Source organism: Oryza sativa, chromosome 5, assembly GCF_034140825.1.
Source record: "Oryza sativa Japonica Group chromosome 5, ASM3414082v1".
NCBI lineage: Eukaryota > Viridiplantae > Streptophyta > Magnoliopsida > Poales > Poaceae > Oryza > Oryza sativa.
The window spans coordinates 17,317,356-17,340,016 of record NC_089039.1 but is presented as its reverse complement, the minus strand read 5'-3'; the positions used below and the strand labels follow the sequence as shown (position 1 = coordinate 17,340,016).

The window sequence follows — 22,661 nt, the reverse complement described above, 5'->3', positions numbered from 1 at the left end:
GTGTCTCACAGTCCATATGCTGATGGAAAGTTGGAAACAACAAAAGCACCACAAAGTTAGGCTGAGAACCATATATACCTTTCCATGTAGTACAAAGTGTACAACTCTTTATCCGATCGATCTGCTACTGCACTAGCAGAAGTCAAGTAACCAACCCACACAATACCAGTATACCACCACTCCACTAGTACTATACTCCTCTCTTATTCTTGCACACATAATAGTATTATTACTCCATCTCTTAAACTAATTTCGCTTAATTTACCTGTCATCTCAATCTCACAAATATTGTAACTAATAAATAAGAAGTAAACTAACTAATAATGCCGACACCGAGATCGATCGAATAGTAGTAGTACATTATGTGTTTGTCATTCTATAATTAATTAATTATTAATAGATGGGTTTAGATGATCATATATATAATTAATTAAATAATGCATTAGCTAATAGGTGGATCGGAAGTGAGGAAGCCGCTGGTGAAGGGGACGCCGGTCTGGGGCAGCCAGTTGTCGCCGAGCACCATGCTGGTGACGGTGAAGTTGCCGGCGTCGGCGCCGGCGCCGAGGACGTGGTAGCCCGGCCAGGCGACGCGGCGGCTGGTGTCGGCGCCGGGGCCGGAGTTGTTGTACTCGGCGTAGAAGAGCGTGTCGAGCGCGAAGTCGCCGGACCACGGCATCCACCCGGCCGGGTCGACGAGGCCGCCGACGTAGGACTCCATGACCACCGTCCTGGAGAAGTTCTTCCACGGCCGGCCGAGGTAGGTGAGCGTCCGGCCGCCGTCGCCGGCGGCGGCGAGGTCCGGGGCGGCGAGGAGGGAGCAGCCCTGGATGGAGGTGCCGGTGTTCTGGTTGGGGTCGGATCGGCCCTGCGCCGTGACGGTGTTGCACTGGCCGGGGAGCGGGAGGCGGGAGAGGAAGGCGCAGGACTGGAAGACGACAGCGGCGTTGCCGAAGACGTAGTCGACGGTGCCGTAGACGTCGCAGCGGCGGTAGAACTGGCGGAGGGAGTGGGCGTAGAGGGTGTCCTGGTACGCCTCGAAGCTGCACCCGTAGAACGCCGACAGGTCGGCGCCGGACCGGAGCGCCACCGCCTGGTGCTTCGACGGCCCCGCCGTGTTCCGGAACGTCATGTTCATCGCCACGAACCCTTGCCCCACCACAGCTATATATATGTATGAAAAAGAAGCATACAATTCAACAGTTTGATCTTTTTATGGTACAAATCTACTACTCCCTCTACCTCGATTCCTAAGTTTCATTTCTTTTTATGATACAAATCTATTACTCCCTCTACCTCAATCCATCCTAAAATATAAGTATTTGTATAATAATATTAAATCAAATATTTATAACTTTGACTGTTATATATAACAAAAAGTTTGAAAATATCGTTTACGTCGTTACATAATATATACTTCGTAACTCATTTTATTTAAAATAACTTTTTCTATAAATATTACTCCCCCCTTCCCAAAATTTAAACATTTTCAGTTTTGAATCTGGACAAGTGTGAGTGCAGATTTATAGTTAAAAATTGTTGTATTTTGAGAGATGTAGTATTGGTTAAAGTAGTATCTCGAAGATAACGTTGAAGTCTAAAAATATTATATTTTAAATGGCGGAGTACTATTACGTGTGTCAAATATAAATAAAACTAGGGCAATATATAATACGAGAGATATGGCGCATGATGATTTGATGAGACCAAAAATTATCATCCATAGATCGGGAATGGATCGTGGAACGCATTCTCCTGTAGTGTTGCATGGGGCCAAGTAATTAAAAGCGACGTTTTTTTGGTTACATCCTCCCTAATCCATGCATATGTATGCATATATGCGCCGATGAGAGCATTATATATATCATGCTCTGCTGCCTGCCTAGCTAGTCTCATGCTCCAATTTCATTTGTCCTTTAGTGAAAGTGCAAAGCTCACTAATGGCCACCAGAGTAATTGCTATCTAGCCTCTTCCACTTCTTCAAAAATTTATCCTAATAGAATTCGAACGTCTCAAAATTTGAAAAACAATTAATTGACCTATTCGTGCCAAAACTTGTGGTATACCCCAATTTTTTTTAACGTATGACGCCGTTAAATTTCACGTGACGTTTCACCATTCTTTTTATTAAAAAATTATATAAGTACCATTTATTTTGTTGTGATTTATTCTATTGTAAAAAACTATAATCTTAACCTATACTTTTATATATTTATACTAAATTTTTAGATAAGATGAGTGATCAACCGTTACATGAAAAGACAACCGCGTCAGGAGGTGGTGTATTGCTCACCGAAGGTGGCGGAGTTAAAAGTGGTCCAGCCATCGACGACGCTCCGGTTGCCGGTGATGACCGTCTGGCCGACGCCGTCGCCGACCATCATGATGTACCTCTTGTGCTTGGGCACCACCACGTTCTCCTCGTACACGCCGCCCGCCACGTAGATCACGTAGTGCCCCGTGCTGCCGTCCAGGTTGCTCGGCGCCGCCGCCACCGCGTCACCCACCGTCGTGTAGTTCCCGCCGCCGCCCTGGTCCACCGTCACCACCCCGTTCACCGCCACCGTCGCCTCCGGCCCCTCCATCGCCACCCGCCGCGCCATCTCGCCGTCGGCCGCGTCGAACAGCCCCCTCCTCATGCTCGCCGCCGCCGCCGGCGGCTGCTTCTTGCCGTGGCCTTGGTGAGGCTTCTTGCCGCCGCCGTGGTGCTTGGACCCCTTCGCCGTGGGCACCCACGCCCTGGTGAAGAGGGAGAGCGAGAGGCTGTAGAGCTTGGTGCCGTTGGCGATGGGCGCGGCGAGGCCGCCGCCGCCGCGCTCCGACCACGACGACGACGCGGCCTGGAGGCCGTCGAGGCAGGTCTGCTGGTTGGTGAGGATCGCCGACAGCAGCGTGTGCACGTCGTCGGCCTGCGGGTCGGGCAGCGCGTCGGCGGCGCTCCTCAGCGTGGCGCCGGCGGCGGAGAGGAAGTCGACGTTGAGCTCCGACATGAGCTGGCAGTCGCGCAGCGCGCCGACGGCCGCCGGCGACAGGCCGCGGTGGCGGGCGAGGTAGCGGCCGACGAGGCCGGCGAACCTCCGGGCGGAGTCCAGCGACCGGGCCACCGAGAAGCGGCCGTAGGTGTAGAGGTCGCTGGACCCGCGCGGCGGCAGCACGGTCCGGCAGAAGCTGGGGTCCGTCGTGTCGTTGCAAGCCGTCGTCGGCGACACCGGCGTGGACGGCGGCGCGTCGCCGTCGCCGGCGGCGGCCACCGAGAGCGCCACCATGATCAGCGAGAGCAGCAGCGCGCACATCGCCTTCTTCTCGTAGCGAACCGCCATTGCAGCTACTAGCTTAGCTATAGCTCGCAATGCTGTCGTCGCAGCGTGTGATGTGGGTGAGTGATCGAGAGGAGAAGTGAAGTGGCCATTTTATAGGCGCGAGATCAGAGCAGCAGAACGGGAGGGGCTTCATGGTAATTTCGAGTACAAATTAAAGCTGGGGGCAACAAGAGCTAGCGCTTTTTGCGTACGTCTCGAAAAAACGCGTGGAAATAAATAAGGATAAATCATTTCATGGCATGCATGCAAGTGGACGGGAAATGTGGGTGTAGGCGTGTAGGTCAAGCATATGCATGCACTCGAGCTGGCTTCGACAGAGAGACCGACTTAATGCATGATGGGGAATTGATGAGGTTTTGGGTTGGTTTGGTCGGATCCAAATTAAAATGTGGGGTGTTTGTGTTGTTCTTTTGTGCTTTTGGTCAAAGTAAAAGTGCTAGGGTCGTTGACCTTATTTAAATTCTGCTTATCTAGCTATCTCGTCATTTTTGTGCTGATCTTTTCAAAACATGCATCTAGAATGGTTGATCTGTCATGGGTTCATCTTAAAAATTTGACAAATAAGTCCATTCTTCAGCCAAGAACTTAGCATGTACTCTTGAGAAATGAGGCGTGATATGGAGACAAACCCATTCCATATTACTGAACTAACAACTCATCATTCATTGAGAATAGAGTGGCAAATTAATTCATCATTCCACTCCTTAAAAACAAATAGGCCATTAATGTGGCAATATCTTCGACAGTGTCCTCCTTAAGTATGTGCTAGCATCAAATGGTATGGTCATCGACAACAAGACATCTATAATATCTTCGTCAATTTAAATATATACCGAGTCAATCTATCGATATCATATTTATAAAAGTATAACTACAACATACTTGTGTATATTTTATTTGCAGGGTGAATGTGAATGTACCCTGTTTTTTTTTTTAAAAAAAATATATATATACAGGGAGTGAAGTGGCCGTTTTATTGGCTGCGGATTCGTGCGAGGGACTTCATGGAAATTTCAACAATAAAGGATAAGCAGATCGGAGAACGGAAGGTCGAGAGCTTTTTTATGTCTCAAGAAAACGGAAAGAAAACGGAAAGAGCTACGGATCGGACGTACCATATTTTACGAAATATTGGATGCTTGTCTAACGTCTCCTAGGCTGCATGGCAAGCATGCTACACGTTGCAAAAGAAATGGTCTGAGCTATTCTCTGACAACTGATGAATGCCTATGAGCTCCTATACCACAGTACAAGCCTCTATCTCTCTTAGCAATATTTTTAAGTAAAACTTTAAATTATTTCTAAATTACTTATCTTATCGACAATTTGATTTCACCATCATATTCGTTACAATTAAATCTTTGCAACAAGATCTCACTTGATTATGTTTATAATAAAAAAATATAAATATAATTATATTCTTTATTGAAACATTTCTATATTATACATGAAACAACGAAGTGTAATTAATGAAACATTAGAAAATAATTAATGAAACATTCAAACAACACCGCGTGCAACAATTACAAATGAATTAGTGAAACATCATAATATATTGAAACATCCAAATGACACCACATGCAACATTTGCAAATAAACTAGTGAAACATAAAAAAAAATTTATTAAATCACCCAAATAGCACCATCTGCGACACTTAAAAAAATCAATTGCAACATAGAACACAAAATGTGCAACATAGTCAAATTCCAACTGAAACATTTATTTCTCACACGTGAAACATTAAATTTTAACAGACTAAAACATATATATATATATATTTCGTCAGAACACAATCAACTGAGACCTTGTTGTAAAGATTTAATTACAACAAATACAATGATACAATCGGATAAACAGTTTTGAAGAAAAAGATATTTAAAGCTTATAAATAAAGTCCCATGCATGCATAAAGTCTATAGCATAAAGCATGTATGTAGTAGATGCGTGGGAAGGAGAATGAAGAGAGAGAAAATTATTTCTACAAGCGTCGGCGTCCGATTTTCTATTCTCCGCTAGATGATCGATAACAAGCATTTCCGCGAGAAAACGTGTGGAAGTAATTATTAAGGTTAAATCATTCGTGCATGTATATATGCATGCAAGTGGGCGGGAGATGTGTGTGTAGCTTGTAGAGAGATTAAATTAATGGGTGCATCCATGGATGACTAGTAGTGATACATACTCCCTTTGTACTTGTCGGAGATATGGGCCCGGGGGTATGTGAAGTAAAGGAGAGTTACCTTGCCGTCCAGCCACGTGGCTCTGCAAGCTGGCCCTACTCACGCACCTCACGAGTCGCGAAGGCGGCGGGGGGGGGGGGGGGGAGGCCACGGGGCGCGACGTCACCCCCTTGGGCTCTTCCGCTGCTTCCCCCCGAGGCCCACGCCCGGCTGCCACGTGGCAGGGGGAGAGTGTGAGAGGGGGACCCAGGCTGGACAGCCATAAATATGCAGTGCCCCAACTGTCCCTCACTGCATTTAATGCGGTAAGGGCAGACGTGCGGTGCGCCTAACTGACCCCTGTCAATCGGATGTGACCAGTCTGTGACCGGCCTGTTGTCGGTCACGTCCGATTGAACGGGCGGCCATGCCCCCACGTCGCCTCTGTCTCCAGCGGAGTGGGGGTAAGTGTGATCTGTCACATCGGAGCGTCACTCGAAGGAGGGATGCCGCAAGTCTTCACTCATTTATGAGAGAATGATAGGGCTGTCCCCCGTGTCAGGCGGGGGACGGCGCTGGGACCCACTCAAGGACCGGTTGCTGCTTAGCTTCCAGGGGAAGGCACGGATCGAGGCCCGGTCAAAATGGAGTGGGGTCCCCCTCCCATGGAAGGGTAGGTAGAGGCGGTGCATGTGGTATCCCCTTGAGCTATAAAAGGAGGACCTTGCCCACCGAGACAAGGGGACGACTCTCAGAAAACCTGAGCTCTAGGAGAAGGAAAGCGAGAACGCTCTCCGGAGCAAAGGAACCTTTGTAAAACTCATGCATAATCCCAAACACAGGAGTAGGGTGTTACGCTCCATAGCGGCCCGAACCTGTATAATCTGACTGCGTGCAAGCTAGCCGGCAGTCTTAGGGGCGAACGCGTGATTTCCAAGAGGCGAGCCTCTGCCCCCGGCCGAACTCACGAAAGGGGGGTCTCACGACTCCCCGCTATCGAGGATCTTCCCTCGACAGCTGGCGCGCCAGGTAGGGGATGGGGTCAAAACAGCATTTCGATCACAGGCAGATTAATTATACCCTTTTGCTCTGTTTTTTCTTCTTTCTATGTCACAGACATCGAATGAAAAAGGCAAAAGAGTAAAAGGGACTAAGGAAGTTTCAGTTGCAGAGTAAGATAGGACGGCACGATGGCCTAAATACAAGAAGTGCCCGCTACGGGCACACAACAAAAGGGAATTGAAAGCGCGAGTGGTCACGGAGTGCCCGGGCCCCCGAGGCCGGCGCCGCTGATGACGTCGTCCCAGTCTTCGTTGCCCACGTCATTGTCGTCACCCCCACTTCCGCTCTCCTCGTCCGAGGCAAGCCCGAAGGTGAACCGGGGGGCCGACCTCTCGAAGTTCGAGACAATCGTGTCGGCCGCCTCCCGGACTTGCTCCCGGGCCTTTGCCTCAGTTCTCGGGGGGAAATCTTCGAGCGCGCGCCATGGGACGAAGTCGGGGTCACGCGCTTGGTGGCTTGCGAGGACCAGCTCCACCACAGCCCGGGACAAAGAAGCTGACGACGACTTTATGGTCTCGCCGACCTCCTCCTCTAGCCTCTCCAGATCCGCCGCCAGCCCGTCCAGCCGAAGCGCGAGTGCTGGCTGTGTGGGCGGAAGTTTGCTATCCCGACACACAGAGACGCCGACTCGGCGCCCCGCGCTCTCCAGCCGGTCGACGGCGTCGGAGAGTTGCCCGGGCCCGATCTCGTTGGTGAGGCAGAGGGCCGCGATCTCCCCAGCCTGATCTTGCACCAGGCGCTCCAGGTCGGCGAGGGTATTCTGAGCCATGGCGAGCTGGCTCACCAACCCCGCGCCGCCGGGCGGCCCGCCTGCTGCCAAGTCCTTCTCCCAGGCCTCCAACTCGGAAGCCTTCACCACTATTGCCGCACGCTCGGCGCGAGCGCTCTCCAGATGCTGGGCCTCGCGCCCGGCAACAGCCTCCTCACGTTTCGTGAGTTGCTCACCCAGCCGGCGCAAGGCTACCTCGCGGCGGTTCACCTCGGCTTCGCGCTCGGCGAGTGCGGCGTCCCGCTCCCGGCATGCCTCTTCCCGCAGCCGTAGCTCTTCCGCGCGGTGGTCCGCGGAAGCTTTCGCAGTAAGGGTGATCCGGTCACGCTCAGCTGCGGCCTCTTCGCGAAGGCGAAGGGAGGCCTCCACCTCCGCCGCCGTTCTCTCATGGACGGCCAAGGTGGACTCCCGCTGATCTAACAGGCACGCTCGCTCCTCCAGATCCTTGGCCCGCTGCGCCTGTTCCTGGCCGCGCGCGTTTTGTTCGCACTGGCTCCGGTCGAGGACCTCGATCCGCCGATGGATCGTGGCTTCAAACTCCTGTGCGGAGCGGGCACGATCATCCAAGGCCCTGCGTTCAGCCTCGAGTGCCGCCGTCCGGGCCCGCAGCGAGGCGTCGGCCTCCGATGCCCGCCGCTCGTGGGCAGCGGCTGCGTCGAGAATGCCGCGAGCGTCCCTGATCCTCCTCGCCAAGTCCTCAGCATAAGCCTCGTACTGGAGGCGGATGTCGCCCAGCGCTTCATCCAGGACGCTCGAGGCGATCAACGCCGCCTGCCGTTCCTCCTCCGTCTCCCGCATGATGGAGTCCAGTGCCTCCTCGCGCGGCTGGATTTTGGCTAGTTGGGTCTGGCGCATTTTGCGCCCTATCCTCACTATGTCGTCCACGGCGCGGCGCCCCTCGTCAAGTCATGCGCGGTCCGCAGCGAGCTGTGCCCACTCTGCGTCTAGAGCCGTTCGCTCTTCCGCCAGGGCTTGGACTTGGACGTTGAGCCCCTCCCGGACAGTGGAGTCGGCGGCGGCGAGCACCTGCAGAAGTGGCTCCATACTCGCCGGAGTCGGGGAAGAAAAAGCCACGGTCCGGCCCCGGGACGACGGGGTACTGCTGGATCCCCCGTGAGACTGGGGGCTGCTCTCAGCCCCCCTTCTGCGAGACCAGCCCCAAAGGCGCCCCAAGCGCAAGGGGGAGCAGCTGTCCCTCTCGCCCCCCGCTTTGGGTCCTCGAGTAGATTCGGCCTCGGCCTCGGGCTCGGGACCGCCCCTAGCCTCGACCTCGACCTCGAGCTCGGGACCGCCCCCAGCCTCGACCTCAACCTCGGGCTCAGGACCACCTCTGGTTTCGACTCTCGAGCTGTGACCTCCCTCACCCCCTGATCCCGGGTGGCGCTCCACATGGACCCTGGTCTCGGAGCCGCCTCTGGGAGGGACGTCGCCGCTATCGTCGCCCGCAGCAGGTCGAGTCCCGGCTGAGGGTCGCTCGGGATCGGGCCCGGTATGTGTCCTATGGGTCCCACCGCGAGGCTGCGAAGACCCCGCGGCCCTGGATTTGCCGGGCCCGGACTGCTCCGATCGTTCAGATTTTGTCCCCCGCGAGGGGTCCGACCCTGAGACTCCCTGAGAAGGAATCTCGCTACAAGAGAACCCAGATCGCGTTAACGAAAGAAAAAGAAAAGGAGGGAACAAGAGGCCGAGCTGGGTAAGAGCACCGAAGTAGGTGCCAGCAATCGTACCTGCGCGGAGGGCGGTTGAAGGTCCACTTCGGGGGCTCGATGAAGCTCCTTCGGCACGACTCCGTTTGCCCTATCTTCCGGAGCTGTTTCTTCTTCCGTCCGGCCTCGGGCCCGACAGGTCACTTGTGGCCCGCTGGCGGACGATCTGTCGCGCGCTCGGCGCCTCCTCCACGCGGGGGAGAGGGCGGCCGAGATTCGGGCACCTTCCGCTTCCCCTTTGGGTCGCTGGCTGAGTCGTCTCCGGGTCCGCGGCTCAGGCCGGGCGCCCTTGAGCCACCACCACCGCCTGGACCGCTTGTCCGGCTCCCGCCCACGGTCGCGTCACCGCCACCTGCGCCGACGGTGCTACTACTGGCGCCGCCTCGGCTGGGCCGGCTCCTACCGGCACCGACAACCGACATCACGGCCAAGATGCTCTCTCGGTTGCGGTCGCAGCAGAGGGGGAGGATCCCATCTGGGATTAGTGTTTGCTCGGCGGAGTCCAGGCCCAGCACCCGCCGGATCACCATCTTCGCGTCCTCCTCCCCCCAGTCCCAGCGCTCGTCCACATGCGTGCGCATGGGGTCGTTGGGACCAGTGTATTCCCACGCGCCACGGGATCGTTCCTAGAGAGGTGCGATGCGGCGGCGGAAGTAATCGCCAAAGACCATTGCCCCCGTGAGGCCCAGGCTTCGCAGGCCCCTGAGGCAATCCCACACCGCGTCGTATTCCTCGCCTTGCTCCGAAACCGCCAGCCATGCGGCGGATCTTTCAGGAGGACCAGTGGGAACTCGAAGTCGCGGATGGTCCGGCAACGCGGTGTAGAACCAGTCTTTCTTCCAGTCCTCCCATTTCTTGCGGAGATGACTCTCGATGTACTGCCCCACCGTGCCTGGCCGGGGCTGGAAGTAGCATCCCCCCACCACCGCACCTTGCAGCAGCTGCGGGATGAAGAAGGCTTGGAATAGCCGCATCGTCGGCCGCACCCCGATGAACATCTCGCACAGATGCGCAAAGATGGCCAGCGTCATCATGGCGTTGGGTGCAAGATGCAAGGCATGGATTTCATAGAAATCCAGAGCCTCATGGAAGAATCTGGAGAACGGCGGAATCAAGCCCGCCATGGCGAAGGACAAGAGGTGCACGGATTGCTCCGGATATCGCCGCCGTGGCCGCGATTCCCCCGCCCTCACAACAGCGCCATCCGGCATGATCTTGCGGGGGAGACTAAGGTGCCTGTCTGCCGTAATGCGGGAAGAAGGGAGTACTGTGTCGCCAGCATCTTGAGCCATGGTGGTCGGCGGAGCAGTGGTGGAGAGCGCGGCGTGCGGAACAATGTGAAGTGGCAAGAATGTTAGGGTTCGAGGAGCGAGAGGACGAGTGGGCGGTTGTCGAAAGGAAGGAGGCGGAGTCCCTGCCTCCGCCCCCTTTTATCCTCGTCTCATCCGCGCTAACCTCCTCGTTCCACGCCCTCATAATTTCCCCCACGATCCTCGCGCCCACAGTTGTCTCTTCGTTTGCCGCGCCCACTCATCACATCGCCCGTTGTATCCGCGTCCCGCCTTTAGTGCGCCTGACAGCGGCACACTTGAGGTGGGGTGCGCGACGGCCATGAGCGCGAGCTGAGCGAACCGTCACCACTGCCGCCACGGAAGTAGCGGGCGAGGGAATCGAGGCGTGGTCTGGCAGACCCCCCGGTTATCGCACCTCAAGCATCCTCATCATTAGCGCGATCAGTGGTGGTCAAACCGCTGCTATGGTTGGCACGCCAACCCGGCCACTCGGCAATATTCCTTTCGATTCCCCGACGGGCCTACAACCCCAGTTTGAGAAGTCGTGAGGCACCATGTCAGACCGATCTCAGGAAGCCAATGTCTGATATGGTGCCGGGGGCTACTGTAGGAGATATGGGCCCGGGGGTATGTGAAGTAAAGGAGAGTTACCTTCCCGTCCAGCCACGTGGCTCTGCAAGCTGGCCCCACTCACACACCTCACGAGTCGCGAAGGCAGCGGGGGGGGGGGGGGGGGCCGCCGGGCGCGACGTCACCCCCTCGGGCTCTTCCGCTGCTTCCCCCCGAGGCCCACGCCCAGCTGCCACGTGGCAGGGGGAGAGTGTGAGAAGGGGACCCAGGCTGGACAGCCATAAATATGCAGTGCCCCAACTGTCCCTCACTGCATTTAATGCGGTAAGGGCAGACGTGCGGTGCGCCTAACTGACCCCTGTCAATCGGATGTGACCAGTCTGTGACCGGCCTGTTGCCAGTCACGTCCGATTGAACGGGCGGCCGTGCCCCCATGTCGCCTATGTCTCCGGCGGAGTAGGGGTAGGTGTGATCTGTCACATCGGAGCGTCACTCGAAGGAGGGCTGCCACAAGTCTTCACTCATTTATGAGGGAATGACAGGGTTGTCTCCCGTGTCAGGCGGGGGACGGCGCTGGGACCCACTCAAGGACCGATTGCTGCTTAGCTTCCAAGGGAAGGCACGAATCGAGGCCCAGTCAAAATGGAGTGGGGTCCCCCTCCCATGGAAGGGTAGGTAGAGACGGTGCATGTGGTATCCCCTTGAGCTATAAAAGGAGGACCTTGCCCACCGAGACAAGGGGACGACTCTCAGAAAACCTGAGCTCTAGGAGAAGGAAAGCGAGAACGCTCTCCGGAGCAAAGGAACCTTTGTAAAACTTATCCATAATCTCAAACACAGGAGTAGGGTGTTACGCTCCATAGCGGCCCGAACCTGTATAATCCGACTGTGTGCAAGCTAGCCGGCAGTCTTAGGGGCGAACGCGTGATTTCCAAGAGGCGAGCCTCTGCCCCCGGCCGAACTCACGAAAGGGGGGTCTCACGACTCCCCGCTATCAAGGATCTTCCCTCGACAGTACTCGTAAAGGAAGTCTTTTAGGACAATTATTAAGCCAAACCTTGGGAATATAAATCATGAATTCTCAAGTTGTTGTGTTTGAAAATATAAAAATTATATGAATAGATTTATCTTGTAAAATACTTTCATAAAAGTATACATATATCACTTTTTAATAAATATTTTTATAGAAATAAAAAGTCAAAGTTGTGTTTTGGGGACCGTGTCGCTGTCCAAAACGACTTTCTTTATGAGTATGGAGAGAGTACACTTTAGGGCATCTACAACCCAGAAAACATCAAATAGTTGTTAAATAGAAACTATATATGTATGGAAACTATATATCCAATGGATGGTATCTTCAAATTAAACTTTTTATCCAATAATCTATCTTCTCTCTTTTTTATCCACCTATCTCTTGTTTTCGTTCTTGGTTCTTGTTTAGAGATGGTTTCTTGCATTAGAAACGATTTCTTTATCTTTTTACCTCTTTTCTCATTAACTCTCTTGCCACATCATATTTTTTATTATGTGACAATGTATTTAATGCTATAGATACTAGATGACATGAAGGATTAGGGATGGACAATTGATGGATGATTAATTTATAAGGTTTGGGTTGGTTTGGTCGGATCCAAATTAAAGTTGGGGTGTTTACGATGTTCTTTTGTGCTTTTGGTCAAAGTAAAAGGGCTAGGGGTTGACCTTACTTTAATTTTGCTGATCTCCAGTTATTTTTCTTCTTGTTGTCTATGACTCTATGTTTGTGTAGAGTATAAAATGATTATACCTAATTGATTGGTTGATTACGTGAAATCGGTGTTTTACGCTAGGCAGTAGGCGATTAGCTATACTCGTCCTGCCTATTTACTCGGCAAATTTATTGTGTGGTGCCCTAATGTATTTGAAAATTTAATTTGGTGAGCAAAAAGGGCACGTGATTGTGCACTCCTGTCCATTTGGGATGAGATTTGACTAACATAACGATTTATGAAAAGTTCGCGGCTATAGGTGAGCCGGCTGGACAAATTTACGGAAATATGGTGCATTTTGTTTGAAAGTTCCTGTTATATTTGAAGTTTGATATGTTTTTTCAGCAAATTTTGCTATAGGATAATTAAGATTTGTGTAATTTACTAGTGAACATCGCAGAAACGTGCCACGGCTAAATAACAATTAAAAAAAGGATAACTTATTTGAGGAGACTACAATCATTATTTCTTATTATCGTCTAACTGAAGAGAAAAACCGCGTTGAAACAACAATTTTTTCTCTTGGGCCAGCACAGGATACTCACCCTAGTTTGATCGAACCAGACCAAACAAAGACATCTCTCCGTGACCCGCTCCAAAACCCTTGAGTGGTGGCCACGAGTGTACAATTTACAACTTTTCCAAAATATATTGTTTCAAAAATTTCATTTTTCTTCCCAACGTTTGAAACTACACAATCTGCAATTACCTCAAATACATTGCCACCATACATCGATCATTTCGTCTTCACTCTAGAGTTAGGTTAGAAGCCTTTCTCGTCGTTTTAAAATTGACTTTCCAATTGGGCCAGAAATAATAAATAATAGCTATAGTGTCCTCTAACAAATTACCTACTTTTAAAAGTGTCATCTAGCCTTAGCACATTTTTGCGATATGCACCAGAAAATCACACAAACTTTAAGTGTCCTAGCAAATTTTGCCATGTTTTTTGCTATGTGTGGATAGAATTTGGTCTCCACTAGTCCACTGTAACAAATACCACCTCCGTTTTAAATTAATGATAATTCTAACTTTGTAATAAGTCAATCATTCATATCTTTATCTATCAATTTCTAAGAATTACCATATATAAGTTAAACTTCGTGACTATGAAATGGATGATTTTTTTTTACTTCACCTAATCACCTCTTTGTTAACAATAAAATTTGGTAAGCCCCTAAGAGAATTATCACATCACCAATAGTCGGATTCCTGCTATATTCGGTTAAGAAAATTAATCTATTAAAGGAAACTTATCCAGAAGTGACCAAGTTCAAGAAGAATGCGGCATGACAAGTTATCTATTAATTAGGAATAGTTTGTTAGTTTTCTTTTATGAAAGTGTGTTTAGTGTCCTATAAGGACTTTATGTTTTCCTTTTTATCTTTAGAAAAGTTTATTTCTTGTCCTACAAGTACTAGTATCTCCCCATGGGTATAAATCTGTACACCCGGGATCATTGTAAAGAATATCACACAGATCAATACAACTACTCTCGGTGCATCGCCACCCTCTTTACCGAGGTTTTTACTTATCACGATGGAACTTGGCACCTGACGCGGGGCTACATCGGTTCAGTTCGATCTCCGGCGAAGGGGTAAGTCCTACGTTCCGTTGGCCCTAGCAATTGTGTTGGCTTCATCAGCGTCGTTCAAGGTTGCATCAGTACATTCGACCTCTTGGATTACTCTAGTTCAGTTGATATTTTTGCCTACCTATTTATCATATGTCTCTGTTAATCTAGTCTTAGCATATCGATTTAGCTCTATCGGCTGCTTCTCGTTTTAGGGTTTCTGCTGCTATCGGCTAAATCGTGTTGCTAGATTAAATTAACTCAGACATTTACCATCCTGAAAATCAGTTAAAGGCTTGATTGTCTAGATATTATGTTTCTTTTCATACTTAGTGCTGCATCAGTTAAGTTTGATCTACTAAGTCGTGCTTAGAACCATAATTTCTAGCCTGCTTCTTGATTGCCAATAAGGGTTTCATCGGGGTTTCAGCTGATGAGTTGTCTAGACGTTGCATCGGCTTATAAGGATTACATATAAGTTTGATTTAGCCGACTGCAATAAAGGTTTCATTGTTTATCTAATCTTGTAGATTTTATGACATCGGACTTCTAGCCAATGTACGCTTTAACATTCGGATCCGTGCTTATTCTATCATATCATTTTTAGCCGATTGGTTTCTACTGGATTATGTTATTGTTATATTATATTATCATCAGCCGATTGTCTTTATATCATTAATACATTGGACATATAGCCGATTGCTCAAAACCCTATCACTATCGGCTGGCATCGGCATCGGCTGAAATTACTCCATCGGCTTGTCAGCCGATCGGCTCATTGATATGCTATTTGTATATCTTGTTAGTTGCAGGATCAAACTGACTGCCACACCCGCATCTCACCAAGATTTGGACCTGCACTGGAGATAAGCAGATCTCTCAGGCTAGTGTGTATTTTTTGCATCAACCCCGATGAAACTTTCCTAAAGTCCGGTCTTCATATTCCTTTGACCATATTTTGGTTAATTTATTCCATATTGTGGTGAGTTAATCTTAGTGTAGTTTTCGGTATAAAATTAAGAAATGTGTCATGATGAATCGCATCATTTGATCACTAATTAATCGATCATATCCTTATATATACGTTTTGACGATTCATAATATCACTTACTTTCCTAACCTGACATGAGTAATTTTATTTTAATATTTGCAATTGTAATAGCACTGCACAGGGTGTCATCCCAATTTGAGTTAATTAACCTCTAGGCCACGAGACCTTTTGGCAGGCAGTGAAAATCCTTGTAACATTCCCTCTTGACCCGATCCCAAGAATAAAAAAACTCGTTGTGATACTTTTAGAAGATTTTTTTTTCTGTTGTGATTGATTGGTCATTAATCCAAATAAGCCCTAAATATAATGTGTCCTTCCCATTACCAAGCATAAATTGGAGGTAGGGGTGGGCATTCAGTTAGACCGAAAAATTCGGTCTCGGTCTTTGGTTTTTTGGTTAGTTCGGTCTTTGCAAACTCAGAACCGAATTTCATCCAAAAAAATTCAGGACCGGTAAATTCGGTCTCGGTCTGACCGAAATTTTTCAGGAGAAAAGTTTGGAACAAAAAAATTGACGGAGGCGTCGCCGGCGCGGTGGAGGGCGGCGGTGGCCGAGGCGTGGTGGAGGACGGCGGTGGCGGCCGCGCGTTGAAGGACGGCGGCGGCGGCCGCGGCGCGGTGGAGGGCGGAGCCGATGGCCGCGGCGCGGTGGAGGGCGGAGCCGGCGGCCGCGCGGTGGAGGCTGGAGGAGGAGGCCGCGCGGTGGAGGCGGGAGGAGGAGGCAGTCAGGCCGGTAGTAGTGGTAGTGGTAGGGTCACTTCTAGGGTTAGGGTTTGTTTTGGTGGGTTTATTGAGCTTTCTAGGCCTATTGGGCCAAAATTTCGGTCATTTCGGTTATTCGGTTAACCGAGCCCAACAACCGAAATGACCGAAATAAATTCGGTCTTTTGAGGGCTGGGACCGAACAAATAACTGAATTTCTCGGTGTCGGTCTCGGTCTTTTTGGTTCGGTTCTTCGGTTCGGTCTAAATATTCCCACCCCTAATTGGAGGGCAGTTGACGATTGAGAATCATTTTCGAAGAGATGGTTGTCGGTTCTCTTCATGGTTGATGTGTGAATCTAAGTGCTCTAGTATTATTTTGGTTGTGTATATCTTTGTAGATATAAAAACCGGATTAATGAAAATATATATCCACTATAGAAAAAAAATATGCTACCGATCATTTTGGTTGTGTATGTAAGTGCTCTGGTATCATCTTGATTATGTATATTTTTCGTGGATATAAATACTGGATTAATAAAAATATATATCCACTATAAAAAAAAGAGAGATGTTACCGATTATTTTGGCTGTGTATGTCCTTAATCGATCACCGGCCGGCAGGTAAAGCGCGGCCCCGTGCGTGCAAGCACCGTCAAAACCCACTGATTTCGCGCATGCATCAAACCCAACTTAACCTGATGACTACTTGCGTGTACCTGTTAATTCGTTAGAGGCGCACTAGCTAAGTCATCAGCTTGTGCCCCTGATTGCAGCTATAACCCCAGGGCCATTAGCAAGCTGGCTACCTTTCTAGCTAGATGTGTTGTTACGTATGCTGGTGCAGTGGTGCTAGCTCTAGTGCATATGGATGTAACACGTACACTGCAAAAGTTAATGATGGCACTATGACACATCGATCGATCGATCGATCGGTGTACATATATGCATGGATCTATTTGTTTTAATTTTGAAGAAGAATTTCGGGCTTAATTTTGGCATGATTCACGCATGGGCAGGGTAGGCACGAATGCACTACGTACTGATCAAAGCCTACAATAATACGCCTACTGATGTACTACTAGCAAAGTAGTGCTCCATTTATAACAACCATTAAGCACTTAGCTAAATGCATGCATGGAAGTATTTTTTACGACTGTGCACTCAAATCATCTTCACCTATAAAATCTTAATCTTTATTTTTTTTATAAATTTATATTTATATGATTTCGAATTTTAACTGAGCCCATTAAACATGGTAGAATTGTAAAGTACCGGAAGCGTGACAACTAGCGTGCTGATTTATTTGTAGGAATGACAGCGCTATAGAAAAGTCCAAACCAAAAAAAATCGTACGAACTATTAACTCCAAATCTCTACCATTATAAAAATTAAAGTTGTTTTCGTGCATTGTCCGGTTGCTCTTGCTCTGCCACATGTGGCACCGGCGACAGGGTGCCGGGCTAGGGTTGGGGGAGGTGGCTAGAGGAACCGAGCCACAGCGTTGCCGGTGCCATCTTGTTGCGATAATGCTCCTAACCGAGCGCCCGACGTGGGGGGAGCCGAATCGGACGCTCCCCCCGCGTGCCCCACCCACTTCTCTCTTCTTTTTTTTCCAAAAAAAATATTTCACCTAGTATACTTACAATGTTTTACTATTTATAGATCCAATGTTGCAGTGAATTAAAATACTCTTTTGCAATAAAAAAACCCACATATTTTGAAAACTCTCTGTTAAGGGAATTTGGTTTATTTTTTGTTCCACAAAAAATGTTTCACCTAGTGTACTCATAATGTTTCACTATGTATAGATCTAGATCTAATGTTGCAGTGAATGAAACATTCTATTGCAACAAAAAACCAACATATTTTGGAAACCCCCTATTAAGGGAATTTGGTTTATTTTTTGTTCCACCGAAAAATGTTTCACCTAGTGTACTCACAATGTTTCACTATGTATAAATCTAATATTTCAGTGAACTGAAACATTATTTCGCTATTTGCTGAAACATTGTTTTTATATATGGTGAAACAACACCCGATTTAAATGAGTGAAGCATTTTCGCTCTACTTAGTGAAACAATTCCGATATAGCTGGTGGAACATCGTGTAATATTTAAAAATAATTTAATAATAAGCTAAAAAAAATTTTATCGAAATATATCCATGTGTGGTCTTGTTTTGAAGATGTAATTGCAATGAATTTAATGGTGCAATCGGATCATGATTTGGATAAGTAATTTAAGAGAAATTAGTTTTGCACGTAAATCGGACGCTGACGTACATGCCCGATTTTCCTAGCCCGGATCAGTCGCCCGATCCGTAGACGCTCCCATCTTGTTGTGAACATAGAGCAGAGCTCCGCGGTGGTGCAGCGCGCTGTTCCCTGCCCCAAGTGCTGGCCACCGCTGCTCATGACCTCACTATGATGCTCTCGAGTATTGGCATTCATTGGCACGAGAGGCGTGAGAACGAATAAGAGAGAACTAAGGAGGAATGAGGTTTATCTGGTTAGGGAGGTTGGGAGGGAGGGGGTCCTAGTACGCGATTGCTCGCTGGAGGAAGGGTCAAGCGATAAAAAAAACGATCAGCACCCCCCTATAGCGATACGCTCCTCCCTCTTCTCCCCCTTCCTCCTCCCCTTCTCTTCCTACTCCAGTACACCACAAATTTTTCTAAAAAAACAAAAAGTTATAAAAATTTATGTATAGAAATACTATATATAAAAAATTTGAATTGGATATGTAAACTTTTAACTTATAAACTTGGATCTATAAACTTTAGGTGTATAAACTTTAGATGTATAGAGATACTATATATAAAAAATATTTGAATTCAAATTCAAATTTGAATCGGATATAATTCAAATTCAAATTTGAAACGGGTATATAAACTTTTGAATTATAAACTTTAGGTCTATAAACGGTGTATAAACTTTAGATGTATAGAAATACTATATATAAAAAAAATATTTGAATTCAAATTCAAATTTGAATCGGATATATAAACTTTTGACTTATAAACTTTGGGTCTCTAAACTTTAGATGTGTAAAATTGAGGTGTATAAACTTTAGGTGCATAAATTTACTAAAATAGGAAAGTAATGCGGTGCCAAAAAAAAGGAAACCAGGTGGAGGGATAGGGAGGGGGGGCGAATTGATCGCTACCCCCATCGCCAGGCGATCAATCACCCATTAGCATTTCCGGGTTGGGAGATTGGCTGTGGGCTAATGGGGCATCAAGTAGGATTATTGGATAGTTATTTTGAAAGGCTTGTATATGTCATTTTGACTTAACTATTTATATACATATGGCTAATATACCTATATATAGTTATCTTTTTTGCAAAAAACATTTAGGGTAGAGCTGTGCCCCCATGTGCCACGTAAGCCCCTCAAACAATGAATTGCAGCAAGCCATTGTAGCCCTAGATAAAAGAGAGAATTTATTCTATACCACTGAGTTTGTTTGAGTTCAACGATTTGCCATCGACATTATCTCTTTTTATAATATATATACCGGCGACTTTATCAATTGTTTTACAATACGTAATTGGGTTGGACCTTCGTTTCAAAAATACTGAAAATATGCTTAGAGACATACAAGATTAACAATTGATTTATCTCATCAGAAGTTTCAAAAAAAAATATGAAAATTTTTATGTGGCCTCCTTACACAACATGGAAGTTTGTATACAAGTTTCAAGTTTCTTCTGGTATATTTAGTTTTTAGAAAAAATATTTTTATGTGGTATATGAGAGAGAATTTGCTTATACAAGACATAATAGCACAAAAAAATATCTTATGTAGTGTATGAAAGATGATTTATATTAAAAACAATAAAAAAAGAAATTATATAGCATATAACACATAAGTTATATTTTTTATTAAAAAACAATAAAAAATTATATAGCATATAACAGATAAGTTATATTTTTTAAAAAATAGAAATGTAAAAAGCTTGAAACCTATATACAAATTTCCATGTTGTGTGTTGTGTAAGTAGGTCACGTAAAAGTTTTCATTTTTTTTTAAACTTCAAATTAGATAAATCAATTGTTAACCTTATATGTCCATAAGGGTATTTTGGTTATTTTTAAAAAGAATGCATAGCCTAATGGCGTATTGTAGAACAATTGATAAAGTCGACGATATATTATAGAACCAAAAATTTCACATTTTGGCCCTTTTTCAAAACTTTTTCAAAATAGGTCCCTGCTAAAAACTCACATAAATGGACCCCGAGCTCAACACCAGACCTGATGGCGCTGAGATTGAACACCTCAGTGCTGATCGCCTCGGCGCTGAGGTCCTAACGGCCAGGCGCACCCTAACGACAGACATGGCAACCTCAGCGCCAACCGCCTCGGCGCTGAGGTGCCTGAGCTCAGCGCCAACAGCCTTGGTGCTGAGGTCGCTACTATTAGCCCCGCGCCCGGTCGCCCCAGCCCCAACATCTTTCTTCCTCCTCCATTTTGGCTCAGCTCAGCGGCGCCGGGTCGTCCTCTCTCTCCTCCCCTCCAAAAACCGAGCAAATATCCACGAAATCTTTGCGTTTTTGAGGGGAAATCGTTGGGAGACATAGTGCCAAGGTAATCTCCTCTGAATCCTCTCATTTTTTCACCTCTTTTTGCATGGATTGGCTCATTTCGGGATGAACCCTAGAAATGTGATTTGGGAATAATTTTCTCTAATTAGTTGGTTCTCTATGTTGTGGTTGTAGTAGTTGTTGGTGATGTAATGCTTACATGTGGATAGAACCCAAAAATGAAGCACTATGATTAGGGTTGAGCCATTTAGGGTAGAACCCTAATTTCTTTTTTGCAAAAAATTAGGAAGAACCTTTTTTTCCTTTAAACAAAAAAAAGAGGGTTTTCATTAGGAATGAATACATATACTCTTTTAAATTGGAAGATTGTGTGTATTTAGATATTATTGGAAAAGGGTTGAGGCATTTAGGGTAGAACCCTAATTTCTTTTTTGCAAAAAATTAGGAAGAACCTTTTTTTCCTTTAAACAAAAAATGAGGGTTTTCATTAGGAATGAATACATATACTCTTTTAAATTGGAAGATTGTGTGTATTTAGATATTATTGGAAAAAATCGTTGGAGAGACTTGTAGGTAAGAAAATCATTTTTTTTTTGCAAATTCAAGTTTTTAAAAAATGCAAAATGTTGATATGGCAGTTAATGTTATAGATGGATAGATTGGTGTGATTGCACTATGGTGGTTCAGTGGTAGAGCAAAGTAACAGTGGTAGCCATTTCGAGGGGATGAGTGTTAAGCAGTTTATATTTGGTGGAAAACCTAGTTTTGAGGAGTTAGTTTGTCATACAAAGGATGTGCTAGGGTGGAGCAATCAATCTATAGCTATGCAAGGTAGATTATGTTATTGGAGCTGGACCCATTTCACACAAGTACATGCTAGATTTGAATAGGGAGCTGGAGAGGGAAACATGTGGATATAGTGCTCGGTCACAATTCAAGTCGCTTGAGGTGGTTGCTTCGAATCTTGATCGTACTTGAAAGTTTATCTAGGCCCCTAATGATTTTGGTGATTAATAACAATGCAATTAGAGATGACTAACATTTTTGTTTGAGTATATGTGAGGATTGTTAGTTCTCGCCGCACTGTGTTTCAATGCCAAACCCGATGATAGCGAGAAATTCACGTGATATGGCATATAAGCAAAGGATATATTGTACATTTGAATTTCTTTGCGTCATTAGGAATGCCATACTATTAAGGGGAATGATGCATTGATGATGAGGAATGACGTGGGTTCTCAAAAATCTTTTTTTTTTCGAAGTGTTTCTCCTCATTTCCTCTATTCTGGAATTTTTTGGAGTTGTCTGAAATGAGTTTTCGGAATTTCCGAAAGGAGATAGAACTGAGTTTCGCTTCTAGAAATTTTCGGAATTTCCGAAAATAGTCGTGAAGCCAAAATTGGTTCTGTAAATTTTCGGACTTGTCCAAAGTTCATTTTCGGAATTTCCAATACTAGTTGTGAAGTTGAAAAACCTTCTGAAAATTTTCGGAGTTGTCCGAAAGCTATTTTTGGAATTTCCGAAAATGTCTACGCAGCCAAAATACTTTATGTATATCTACGGACATGTCCGAAAGTAATTTTCAGAATTTCCGAAAATGTTTGGAAGGCTATTTTGGTTCTAGATATTTTCGGATTTGTCCGAAAAGTTTTCAAAATTTCTTAAAATCACTATTGACTTCATTGTGTTTGTTGTTCTGGAGATTTTCGGAGTTGTCCGATATTTATTTTCAGAATTTCCGAAAAATGGAATTATTGCACATATTGGGCAAATCTAAGACTGTGGCTATAAATAGCCTCCTCACTCCCTAATTCAAAGCTGCTGCTCTCATTGAAAACCTGTGCCCGTGCCTTGCTACTCTTGAGATTCACTTTTGAGCCTTGCTTGCTTGATACCCCTCTTCACCCGTGTTTGATTCAGATTTGGTGTGTGTGTGAGAGAGAGTTATGGTTTCGAGCTTGTGTGAGTGCTTGGTGTTGACTTCGTGAAAAATTGTGAGCACTTGCATCATTCCCGGGAGTTCTTTGCATCATTAATTACTCTTGGAGGTTGAGGACTCTTAGACGACTAGGTGCCACTCTTGAGCCACCAATCTACATGTGGTTGGCCGGGAGAAGTTTGTGACGGTCGGATCTCACCTCCGAAAGGGAAGAGATACC

At 46.9% G+C, this 22,661-nt stretch overlaps 2 protein-coding genes across 2 annotated transcripts; both read right to left on the bottom strand.

The window, feature by feature from the left end:
• Window positions 1-56: 56 nt before the first annotated feature.
• Window positions 57-3,397, bottom strand: LOC4338538 (pectinesterase). The gene is made up of 2 exons (XM_015781941.3): window positions 2,295-3,397; window positions 57-1,164 (listed from the first exon to the last, which is right to left on the bottom strand). Exons 1-2 carry the CDS (start codon window positions 3,319-3,321, stop codon window positions 443-445), a joined length of 1,749 nt encoding a protein of 582 aa, XP_015637427.1. The 5' UTR covers window positions 3,322-3,397; the 3' UTR covers window positions 57-442.
• Window positions 3,398-6,736: 3,339 nt separating this feature from the next.
• LOC107280962 (uncharacterized) lies at window positions 6,737-8,167 on the bottom strand. The gene has a single exon (XM_015783116.1). It carries the CDS (start codon window positions 8,165-8,167, stop codon window positions 6,737-6,739), a length of 1,431 nt encoding a protein of 476 aa, XP_015638602.1.
• Between the last annotated feature and the right edge of the window lie 14,494 nt (window positions 8,168-22,661).

What these genes read in the sequence shown, in the direction of transcription:
- LOC4338538 (XM_015781941.3), bottom strand. Translation starts at nt 3,321, where the DNA reads ATGGCGGTTCGCTACGAGAAGAAGGCGATGTGCGCGCTGCTGCTCTCG. An exon ending in TTTTAACTCCGCCACCTTCG is followed by an intron (nt 1,165 to 2,294) that starts GTGAGCAATACA and finishes ACATATATATAG; the next exon opens with CTGTGGTGGGGCAAGGGTTC.
- LOC107280962 (XM_015783116.1), bottom strand. Translation starts at nt 8,167, where the DNA reads ATGCGCCAGACCCAACTAGCCAAAATCCAGCCGCGCGAGGAGGCACTG.